Source organism: Amphiura filiformis, chromosome 4 (assembly GCF_039555335.1).
Source record: "Amphiura filiformis chromosome 4, Afil_fr2py, whole genome shotgun sequence".
In the NCBI taxonomy this organism is placed as follows: domain Eukaryota; kingdom Metazoa; phylum Echinodermata; class Ophiuroidea; order Amphilepidida; family Amphiuridae; genus Amphiura; species Amphiura filiformis.
In genome coordinates, this window is record NC_092631.1 from 44614656 (window position 1) to 44627340 (window position 12685).

General features: G+C 35.5%; 1 protein-coding gene across 1 annotated transcript in view; it reads left to right on the forward strand.

The window, feature by feature from the left end:
* The window catches only part of LOC140150210 (uncharacterized), a 186253-nt gene that overhangs the window by 138042 nt on the left and 35526 nt on the right, over window positions 1–12685 (forward strand). The window contains exons 23-25 of the mRNA XM_072172216.1: window positions 507–752; window positions 6426–6754; window positions 9761–9920. Of these exons, the coding sequence (XP_072028317.1) occupies window positions 507–752; window positions 6426–6754; window positions 9761–9920 (735 nt within the window). The remainder of the gene's footprint in view (window positions 1–506; window positions 753–6425; window positions 6755–9760; window positions 9921–12685) is intronic.

The following is a 12685-nucleotide window of genomic DNA, read 5'->3' on the forward strand; positions in this document are numbered from 1 at the left end:
ATCAATTCGATATTATAGACTGATTAGGATCAAAGTATGTAATTTCATGACCCGGCATGTTCTATGAATAATGTCAAATTGTTTTTGTTTTCTTGTATGTTTGCTTGTTATTTTGGTCTGATCTGGTTAGCTGGTTTGTATTCAATTGCTTCTTTTCATGGGATTTTTTTGCCCCAGGGCCAATTTGACTTTAGGCATATTATCTACCCGACTGGATGGGTGGGTATATTTGTAAAAAGAAACATTTAGTTTCTATAATAAACATCAGTCGCCAAGTAAAGGTCTCGAAGTGACTCACTACCTGTTATGAAGCTTTCGCGTTATTTAAATTTAAATTTGTTTTATTTATTTATTTATTTATTTATTTATATATTTATTTATTTATTTATTTATTTATATATTTATTTATTTGTTTATTTATTTATGTTTCTATTTATTTATTTATTTATTTATGTTTCTATTTATTTATTTATTTATTTATGTTTCTATTTATTTATTTTGTAAAGTTGAATGTTGGCATACATTAGCATCTGATTGTGATGGCAATTGCATAGTTTCTGTTGCAAGTATTAAATGTGGAATTGGAGGTGCTCCCTGCACTACAGCCATAAAAATACACTGTGGTGACTTGTCTGCTACCTTTGTTAAAGGAAGCGACGTATCCATCACGGTAAAACAAGCAAATACAAATCCGGAAAAAGGGACTCTGCTGTATAGACGATGTGGAATGTTTCACAAATTCAGTGTAAAAGGTGAGTAGAGGTATTATGTCAACACTGTAATTTAGGGCTCAAAATTCTTACTCCGGTACTGTTGAGGTGACTTGTGTATTGTGCGTGTTAAGTGTGCCCTTTTCAGTGTATCTGTCACCCAAAGGCCCCATATATCACAACACACTCATGTTCTGTAGCTCTATCACCCAAAGGCGCCTTATTTCTTCTTGATTCCGTTTCAAAGGCTTTTTATAGTTTATGTAGTTAAGGGGTCTCATAGAGAGCGACTTTTTTTCAGGCTAGCCCCTGTTGGAAAGTAATCATACCCTACACCTACATGTGTGCGAAATGATATGGATCAATACATGTTACACCCAAAACACATTGGATGAAGGAAATTATGTAGAACTTTGGAATGAAAATATAATTAGTTGAAAAACAACACCAAAATCTAGGCTTACAAATCGCGTTTTATGTTGGAAAATGTCGCCCTATATGATAGTATTCCAGTATTAGAAATGTGGACACATTAACCTTTTGACACACATTATTCTTTTGACCGGCATGACATGTGGAACTTCATACTTTAAGTGTTTTCTATCTAAATATGAGTAGGGTGGTATTCCAAACACCACCACTTTTGAAACAAGCCTACAAGATACCTCATATATGAATACATGAATACAAAACCCACCCAAGTCCATGGGAAGTGATTTTGGGAGAAAAACCTGTGCATCATTTTGATTTCTTAAGTTAGATTTACCTGGTCAATGGGGTAAGTTTTACGTACAAATAAGTGGATTAAACTGTATAAAGTATGAAGATTACCATTTCAGGGACTTTGTAGGGTTCATTTTAAATTTTGGACTTGGGTGGTGTTTTGAATCATATACAAAGACAACAACGTTGGAATGAGATTACCACTAGTAAGATAATACAAAATAAAGCACACAGGTATGTATAATGTTGATAAGCATTCTGCCATGTAATATAAACCACATACGTTCCTTTATTAAGCCCTTTTTTTTTCAAAAGTCACTCTCCAGCAATGAACGTGTTACAAGCGGACTTTTATATATACTGGATTTCAATCAATGTGTTACAAGACTCAAATCACGGAATTGTGTGTTCTTTCATACATACTATTTCTCACATGCTCAATAGACACATATGATGAATTTGAGTTGTTCTTTCATACATATGACAGGCCTATGTATAGCAACAACTTCCCATGCTTAACTCAATTTGGCCAACGTATGGACTTGGGTGGGTTTTGTATTCATATATTCATATATTATGCGAGTGGTGTTTTAGCCAGATTAGACCTCTAGTTATTTACCTCGCCGTTACACAACAAGGTCTTGAAATCCACTGCGCCCTCGTGCTGACACCAAACCGTTTATTACTACATCATGCTGAGTCCGTTATAGTTGTTATCGACTTGCAATGGATTGCTGGCATTTTTATATTCAATTTGTTGCCGAAAAGGTCCAAAATTGCGCAGAGAAGAGACGCGCTTTCACGTGTCTTTTAATGGGACGCTGTTTTGGTGGTTTGTGCCCGTCATCGCTCGCGTAAATAACAGAGTGTCACGCTCTATCTATGGGGTAAGCAGTAAAAATGAATTCGGGAACAAAGACGTAAAAGACTTTTAGTAAATTAGATTGGAAATATATGTGAAGAAGAAATTGGCAGAAGATGATAGGAAGTATAGTAGAAAAAGTATATGACGTAGACAGACTTTCATTTTGTATCATACAATGTAATTACAAAAACATTAGCGGTCACCCGTCTTTGGCGATTCGTGCAAATTGTAAATGCACCGTCACGCTCCGAGTTTTTATTGCAAACAATTTTACCTACTCTCCAAATGTATCTTACTATAAATAGAAAATGTTGTATGTTTGTAGATTTTGTGTGTATGAAGATCAAAAGGCTCCATCAGTTTGGATTCAAATATCGCCAAATTCATACGGGGGATCGGGAAATGCACTGGACTTTATTTGGTTGAAATCGATCAATAATTGGTTACAAAAACTGTGACAAAGTAGTCGGCTACTAACCTAGGTAAACAGGGAAAATGTTGTCGGTTGTTAACCTAACCACGCGAGTCCTACAAAACGGGTGTATCTAACGCCGCTCGCGTAACGCAGCAATACCGCGCGGGTAACGCACTTACGGCATCGCACGCGTAAAACAGAAAACATTTAAATGTCGGGTTAAATAAAGGGTATAAAAACGTTTTAATAACTTTCCAAAAACAGTTTTGTTTGCTGTGCAGTTAATTACCAACAAATGTTATTTAATGTTATGAAAACGTTTTATACCATTAATGTAGCCTATATATAACCCGATATTTAAACGTTTTCTGACAACCTTTTATAACCTTTTGCGAATGATCATGATGATGTCGAAAACGTCTTGTGCTTGCTGGGTAATCAGGAAATGTAAGAAAAAAAGAAGCTAAAATAAGAAACTAATCAAAATACAAATGAAAAAGCTAACTGAGAGCAGAATTAAATACATAACATGCAAACGGGAAATCACAAGCGAAGCAGCAACAAAAAAGAAGCTAAAAGGGAAATGTAAGAAAGGACAGATTTAGAAAATAGTCGGAACGGGTTAAATAAATTAAAAAACAACAACATAGAAACGGAATATCACAAGCTAAGCAGTAAATATTTTTATAAAAAAAGAATGGAACAAAATTGGCCCATGTAGAAGAAACTTAAAAGAAAGAAAGAAGTTAGAAAGGAAATGCAGGCCTAAGTAGGGCATGTTAAGATAAATAAAAAAAGTACATTTTCAATGATTCTATCTGTTCAATAATTCCTGTTATAGTGAATGCTCCCATTTACTCATCTAGCGGTGTCACGCGCGTGTCCCGGATCCCGCTACAACCCGCAAAATTAATAGTTGGCACACTTGCACTAAACAATGGAAATGCGTGCCCTATTACAATTGGGGAGGTGAGGGAAACATACATGCAATATATGTGAAGTACAGACTCCCCCTATATCTCACGCTTCCCCACTCCCCATCAATCAATGTTGGAGGGTCTCACGGACCTGTTGACAACATGGCTTTGTCCAACATTGAATTGGGGGAGCGGGGGCAGAGATATACCAAAAGACAGGCAAACTGTGTCAACCTTTTTTTCCTGGATTGTCCGAGTCAAATCCTAAATATTATATCTGTTTTCCGTTTTTACTCAATAACTTTGCAACGGAATGTTGTATTATCTTCATATTTAATGCCTGGTTTTGCGTCTTGGCTTGGTTCTGAATTACGCGAGAACTCTTTGACAAAAAAGAAAGAATGATTTTTAAATGCAGCATTACATCGAATTGCTTCTAATTGAAATGATAAATAAAAAGAACTGAATGAGCAATTTTCAATCAGCTATTATTACATAAAATTAATGTAGATTTACGTATGTCTATATAAAAACATCATCAGTGCGGAAATTACGATGATATTTGTACAGTGCCGTAAAATATAGGTAGACATACAGAAAAAAAGACGGACATTGGCAAAGATTGATAGAATGACAAATATAATATGATGAAGAATATTGTAAAATAATAATGAAAAAGAAATCTAAATACATTCAGGGGCTCGAACCCGTGTTCCACTGCTCCTGAGGCAGATGCCGTATCAATTGCGCCACTGAGCTGTGTAAGTTCAAGAGGCTTAAACTATAATATAATGCTATTCAAGATGCATGTATATAAATATATGCTCTACAGACGATATACAGTCCAAAAAATTACATTTTTACGGCATTTATTTCATTAACTAAATATTTATATGTAGCAGGTGTTGGCTGACATTGTGCTAAACATTTAGTTCAGTTTTTGTCCGGGATAAATGACTACTGGACAAAATCTTACGGTATACACGTCTTTAAAGAGTAAAGAATTTTAATATAATATTACTTTCTTTTTTATTTATACAAACGTGTATATCGTTCGTTTTTGACCCATAAGTCATTTTACCCCGGCCCAAAACTGAAATAAATGTGGAGCACAATGTCAGCCAACACCTGCTATATGATAAATATTCAGTTAATGAAAGAAATGCCGTAAAATTGTGATTTGTTTGATGTTGTGTTGGCGTGAAAAGTTTTAGCATGCAGTGCGCTGCCAGTGCTTTTGAAACTAATTAACATAATTTGACACCCTTAAGGGATCTAGAATGAGCGTTTATTGCGTTTCGACAGTATTTTTGTGGGACATGAGAGCACCTCAGACCTATCGAATTGCATTCTGAATACGAAGCATGTCTTTCTGATATCAAATAATTTTCATTTTTGAAAATCACAATATAATACAAATTTTATGACAAATTATAAAAATTTGATATTTTTCAAATTTTGATATATAACAGTCCTCGAAGTAAATTATATAAATCTAATGATATATTCTTAAAGTGTATGTGGCTGGGAGGAAAAGCCGACGGTCAATTGAAAATGTTGACCTTTCATATTGAAGATATGGATTTTTTCCCAAAAAGACCTAATTTTTTTTGGTGTTTTGGGAAAAAAATCCATATCTCCAATACGAAAGGTCAAAATTTTCAATTGATCGTCGGCTTTTCATCCCACCTACATACACTTTAAGTATAAATCATCAGATTTGTAAAGTTTACTTCGAGTACTGTTAAATATCAAAAATATCAATTTTTAATGATTTGCCATAAAAAGTGTATTAAATTGCGAATTTCAAAAAATCAAAATTATTTGATATCAGAAGGACATTCTTCGTATTCAGAATGCAATTCGATATGTATGATGTGCTCTAATGTCCCAAAATAAATACTGTCCAAACGTTCATACCCCACCCCTTAACGTAAACAAAAACAAAATTGGACGTTTTATTGGGGTGCGGACATCCTTCCTCTACGCAACGCAAAAAGCCGGGTTTTTTTTCGAAATAATGTAAAACGTAGAAGTTTTTAGCCTTACCAATTCGCCAAACTCAGTAATTTATTATAGATACTCGCCATTCCATGTAGCAATTGAGCGCTACAGCCACAACAAAATGTGTTAAAAGGCTAAACATTTCAGAATGTGTCTACTTGATGATAATCTCGAGTATGATAAATTAACAAAACAAAAATATGCGCGAAAGGGGTTTTTACATGACAAAGCGCCCTCACAGACTTGTTTTAAAAACACCGAAAATGTTCTTTCAACACAAAAGGCATAAATGACCTTACTGGATATAAAAGTATACATGAAAATACCAACTCACTTTTCAACCAAGTTGTTTTTTCAAAGATTCAAAATGCTCAGGACGAAGATCTTCTTCAAATAAGATCCTCTCCGAAGCTTTCTGAAACATCAAGATTTAAATCAAATGCACGTATGCCTATTTTAATTTCAACACCACTAACACCATAATTACCTCACCCTCGCCTAAACCATGTTTTTTGTTTTGTTTTGTTTTGTTCTTGTTTTTGTTTTGTTCTTGTTTTTGTTTTGTTCTTGTTTTTGTTTTGTTTTGTTTTTTTGTTTTGTTTTTGTTTTTTTTTTTTTTTTTTTTTTTTTTTTTGTTTGTTTGTTTTTTTTTTTTCTTTTTTTTTTTTTTTTTTTTTTTTTATAAATTGAAAAAAAAAACCCTTTTTTTTACTTGAAATTAACCTTTAAAGATATCACATACTGATATATGATGAGTATGATAGATGTTTAAATTATTATATTTTATGCAGTGAATGGTACACTCGGTTGTATAACAGTCGACTGGGATGGGAAGAACTATATCCGGGTCTCCGCTAACAGTACCAAATGTCCTGAACTGTGTGGTATTTGTGGTGTTAGCAAATATAATAATCTTCAAACGAATACATTTAAAGAGAGAGATAATTCGCATACATCCTCTTTTGAGGATGCAGTAAAAAGCTGGGTGGAAGGAGACTGTGCTGCTGTAAATGAAACGCTAGATGCACAATGTCAAGAGGCCGAAGTTAAGAGAGAGACGTGGGCAAAACAAGAATGTGAAATACTGGATTCGGCTTTATTTCAACCTTGTCATACTCGGGTATGTAAATTGTAGAATATTTTGTAATTCCTATTAATTGCATACAAAAACTGCAGAAGAGGGGAGCTTCCTCTACAAAATCCTAATGGAAGGGAAAAACAGTAACTGCCATGTGGATCTTCTAGGCAAGCCATCAACTAACATCGATTGAATCACCCGGCATGTTCCAAAAACACAAATTGGTATTTTCTGTTGATTTAATCCCACTTTAAAACAAACACAAATTACACTCTTACTGGCCGAGCACATAAGCCGCTTCATTGGTGACTTCTCTCTGGTCTGAGGGGTCGCTAGTCCGAAGGTTTTCTAGTCCGAAGGGTCGCTAGTCCGAAAACCAAATTAAGTTTGCTAATCCGGAGGTTCTCTAGTCCGAATATAGAGTATATATAATATATAGGGTTAGTGTTAGGGTTAGGGTTTAGGGTTAGGATTAAAGTAAAGGTTAGGGTTAGCGAGCCTTATTCTATATATTATACTAGAGAACCTTATGTATTATTCGGACTAGTGATCCCTCGGACTAGAGAACCCGATATTCGGCCTAGCGAACCACTTTCAGAATTCGGACTAAAAGTCATATTAATTGGGTCATACGTAAAAATCTAAGAAGTCATATGCACAGTTTTTATAGTTTGTAGGTACAGGATGTCCCATTAAGTACAGAACCCTCATTGCGCCATATCTTTCTCCTTTTCTGAAAAGTTGATCAAATGTATTTTGATATGTTAAAAAAACTTTAAATTGTTAACTTTAATAAGCCAAAACAATTAGTTCAATCGGCTCACAATTTTTGGAAGATATGTCCTATTTAAGAAATGTGCCCGTTTTCACTCTGTCCACGGATGAGGTATGGCTACATCAAAGATTAAAACGAAACACACAGTTAATGACATGGATAGATAATAGCATTAGTCTTTGGAACGCATTTACTATGAGCGAGGATCACCAGCATGACCAGCTAGCCTCCAACTTCTTCGCAAACGTATTACTGCTGCATTCGCAAGTATACAGCGCACAAGGCGATGCAATGCAATTGATGGAATGATGACCAAGGCTGAAACATGTATTCGTCAAGGAGGCAACCAGGCAGAGTAGCACAGTACACTCACTTCAGAAGAACCAGCCCTTTTCAGACTAACTTTTTTAAGTAAGAAAGTAAGGCATAAATAATCAAGAAAAAATAAGTTTAATTGCAAGTATAGTCCCATCCCACATCCATTTCGCCGTCAAGTTAATGACAATTAACATAATCCATAACCCATATTTTCACCGGTAAAGCCCATTCCCTAAATAAAGTTCGATATTTTATAAAGTCATCATTGAGTAATGCTTGATATTCGTGTACTCCTTTTCAATCTTGAAGTATCTAAACCTACTCCGTGGACAGCGTGAAAAACGCTGTGAGCCGACTGAAAGTTTTTTTTCCGGATTATTTAACCTAACGAGCAAGGGCTTCTTTACATACCAACATATATTTGATTAACTTTTCAGAACTAGGAGAGAAAGAGGGCGCAATGAGGGTTCTGGGTGTTTTGTTTTGTTGTGTTTTTTTTTTGGGGGGGGGGGCATCTTGTATAAAATGAGGACGTAATTACAAATTACCCTTAAGCGTAATCTGGCAAATTTCTGAGTTCTGGAACAAACCGTTTTTATTTTCTGGGAATTTAATCAACAAATTTATTCACGATATTTCGGCCGTAGGCCTTTATCAATCATGACAAACCAAGCCAATCAGATCAGTCTCTACTCCAAAAGTAGTCGAGAGTGCTCAACCACTAAAAATAGTGGGGGCATATTATAACTATAGCTCACCTGTAATGGTTTTGAGCACTCTAAATTTCAAAGTTAGTCACTTGTAAAGTAAACTTGTTTTTGTTTTTTTATGTTTTTTTTTTCATTTATTGTGGACACTTTTGGGACTAAGTATGCTGTATAGAACGTGTTTTCCTGGATTAAAGATATGCTTTATTGGTGCAAAGCACTACATTGCATACTTCCATACTGACACTATGTACGTTCAGTAATGTATAGGGTGCACAACTTATAAGTTCCCCCTACATATTTTTTTAAATAAATCGAAATGCAAACCTGTAAAATGATATGGGTAGCCTTATTTGTTTTACACATGTGGACCACATTTTAGCGTCACACGTCATTGCGTTCAGTCACAATGGTTCATTATGTAAAAAAGGAGACCGTTTTAAACAGTGTTAAAAGTTGCATCTGAGTCCATAGGACTCAATTCTCAAACAATGCAGTAGGCCAGGGATATTCATGTGTTTGTAAAAGAAAACTTAATCTTTGGTATTCTTCTTCTTCTTCTTCAAAAGCAAAGCAGGTGTTTGATTCTTTTCTTTTTAATGATAAATGTCTGAGATGGAAGGGATATGTACTGCAGTGAGAATAGACCACATCGCCAGTAGTTCATCACATGTGAAAAGTCACATTTTAATAATGCCGCGTTTGCCCGAATTTCTTCGCGGTAGAGCAATAGGTTTGCTGGATGAAAATGTACCGGTGAAAGAAATTGCTCGTCGTATGGGAGTTGCAATGCACTTGTCAACAGTGCAGGAGGACACATCCCCTACTAAACATCTAGACTTTAAGTTTTATTTCCATTACAAACACATGGACAGGCCTAACATACTGTATTGTTTGACAATTGACTCCTATGGACTCAGGTGCAACTTTTAAAACACCCTCTTTTTTACATAATGAACCATTGTGGCCAAACGCAATGATGTGTGACACTATTAAATTGACCCATATTTGTAAAACAAATAAGGTTACTCATAACTTTTTACAATTTTACATTTCGTTAAATAATTTTCGATTTATTTCAAAAAGCATTAGGGGGAACTTATAAGTTGTGCACTGTATATAAGTACCTTGTAAGCTGGGTTGCACTCTTCGCATAGTGAGCCCCCGTTCTCGTTGTTCTATTCTTGGAATATGCAATGTCCCAATGTCCCTATATTCAATATTTACAATTTTTTGGTCAATTACAAGGTTGCCCCTGAAGATTTTAAGAAAGATTGTATAAACGACGGGATGCGCTGTGACCGTGGAGGAGATTGCCAGTGTGTGTGTGACATGATAGAAGAATACGCACATCGGTGTCGACTAAAAGGGATATGTATTCGTGATTGGCGTGCTAAGGCAAAATGTCGTGAGTATTGATTTTCATCACCCCGATATCTTCATACATGGCAGAAATCTCAATGATAGTGGAATGAATCCACTAGTTTCCAACAGTCATGCATGACCATATTGCTCCGCCATGTTTAATAGTATCGAGAAATAGGCCAAGGGACTCAGGCTAGGTGTTTCTTTATCTACGCATGCGCGACAGCCTCTCATCAGTTTGAAGGACTCGTTTTTATGTTCTGCGCGTAATAATTACGCACCTTTCACGTCTAGAAAGTCGTAATTTCTCGTCGGTTTTTGATTTCAATGTTCATGCTGTGATGTTCAATGTACAGACGGAATCTTACAATATTCTTCCAACACACATATTCAAGTGCAATACTTACAATAGGCTTTTATAGCAACCATAATTAACTGGATATTTTCGTAGTTTTCTATTCAGGTCGAAATGTAGGGATTCAAAGTATAAAAAAAAAGTATTAATATTAATAGCGTATGACACCACCATACGCCATGCATAACCCGAATAGCCCAATTCAGACCCACTGATAGCACAACCAGTGGCGGCACTAGGGTGGAGCATTTCCTCCAAATGTTTTCCTTTGTTCACTTTTTGCAACAATTTTGCGCACTGTTTTTTGTTTCCCCACTCCCGAAATCCACTTTGCTCCCGAAAAAATCCTGGTGCCGCCACTCATCACAACGCCGCCACATGTATCTCTTTTAATATCATAGCTAGGAATATACTGATCTCAAGTGGTGGTCATTTCAAATCTCATTGCAACTACGTGGTCTAATAGGAATGTGCTCTTTTCACTGAGTCTGTCAATTCTTTAGACACATCGAGACGCGCTTCAACAAATTTAACAAAATCGATAGCTTCAGAGATCAATAAAGATTTATTCAGTTTTTTATGTACGTTAGTAGTGTGATGTGCCCTGTATAATCCTATGTCATGACATAGGGGAAGTTTCCTTTATAAGCATGCAATAGTTTGTTTATTATGACATTTCTGGAAAACCCCTATGATTGCAATAATAACATAATTTTCAAGACTATTTATGTCAAGGGGAAAATCACCAGAGACTGTAAAGAGAGGATGACTTCATCTTGAATACCCACAGAAAGTGATGTAATGTGAAAGGTTAATGTCTATTATTAGAACATTGTGTGTTGGTCTTCGTACTTCAAAAAAAAAGTACATTTTATCCAGTTTACATAGCCAATAATTGAGCTATTTTTAATACAGCAACGAAGGAGATTTCGAGTACACAAATGTGCTCTTCCTCATCAAAGGATTAAAGTTCTTCTGTCGAATTGCTGGAGTTTGCTGGGTTTATAAAAACAACACATCTGTCAAATACAGCGGAGCAGTGTTAAAGAATCCGGTTCCCTGGAGAAAGAGTGATCGGTGAAAGAAACACCATTTTGGAAAAAGCAGCGCAAGCGCAAGGAGATAAATGTTTGGAGAAAGCAGCGCATGGAGATAAGCGTTTGGAGAAAGCAGCGCAAGAAAATCATTGTTTGGAGTAAGCAGCGCCATTTTCGTGTGGGGATTTTATACGCAAGGATATTTATAAGTGCAAGTGTACAAAGGACTTCGCTGATTTTTGGAGGACATTAATGATTAAGAATATTTACATCAGCCGTCCAGAAACATTGCAAGAACTCTGTTATCTGAAGATGAAGAATGCTGGATAAGTACTAATAAGTTAAAATATTATTGTGATTGTGTGATTAATTTTGTATGTGCATTTGTTGTCATTTATTGCACCAATCATATCTTGTTTTTAATTAAAGACCTAGATTTTGTTAGCTTAGTCAAACATTGTATGTATTTGTGTTGTGCATTCGTGTGAGTTCGGGTAAAAGGTGATTTTGGCCTTGAGTCAAGTACGACTCGTAACAGTAGCTAAAACACGCAATGCATAGAGATCTAATGTATAAAGAAAAACTGTAGCATAATATAGCGAGAGTATTCACATACACAGCTTTAAGTTTAACACCATTATTAAACAATTTTACTTGAGTTATAAACGTGTCAATTTTACTCAAATGAAACTTCCAATTCACTTCTTTATATAAATACTATTGAGAAATTAAGTATGGTGCCACATCCAACAACAGAATATTTTCAATCGCGATTTTCTCAAAAAGCATGTTGGGCCGAACAGACCAGTAGGCATTGCAACTGCAGCATTTTTTTTTACTTTTGGAATAAATCAAATAAATCAGTCTCCAAAAAGTGGAAATTGGCTCATTAAATTTTGAGCAACTCAGTTTGGTAATTATTTTGTTAAACAATAACGACATTCTTTTCATAGGTGGCAGATGTCGGGGAACGGGGCTGCCCCAAAAATGTATTAATTCGTCGTCCGTATTCCATAGTGGCGTATAGTGGGGCGCCGCGAATAAACAACTTTTCGAGAAAATCGGGTTTGAAGAAATGCCAATTTAAAATCGAGTTGTGTAAATCAGACATTCATTATATTTTGTAAATGATGTGAAATTTCTGTAGTAAACTAAATAGATTTTATTGTTATATATTTTTCAAAAGAAATAAATACATGCTATTGCTGGCAAACTGAAAATAAAACTATACGTCACTATGGAAAACAAACAAAACGCAATACCCTAACCTAACGTTAACCGTACGCCACCTCGGTCGCCGTGTAATTCAGTATCGAAGTTACGTAATGTTACTATGTCAACGGGATCACGCGCTAGAGTAATGAACCACGATCGAAATGATCACCACATAAAGTATATGGCACTCGAAGGCATACC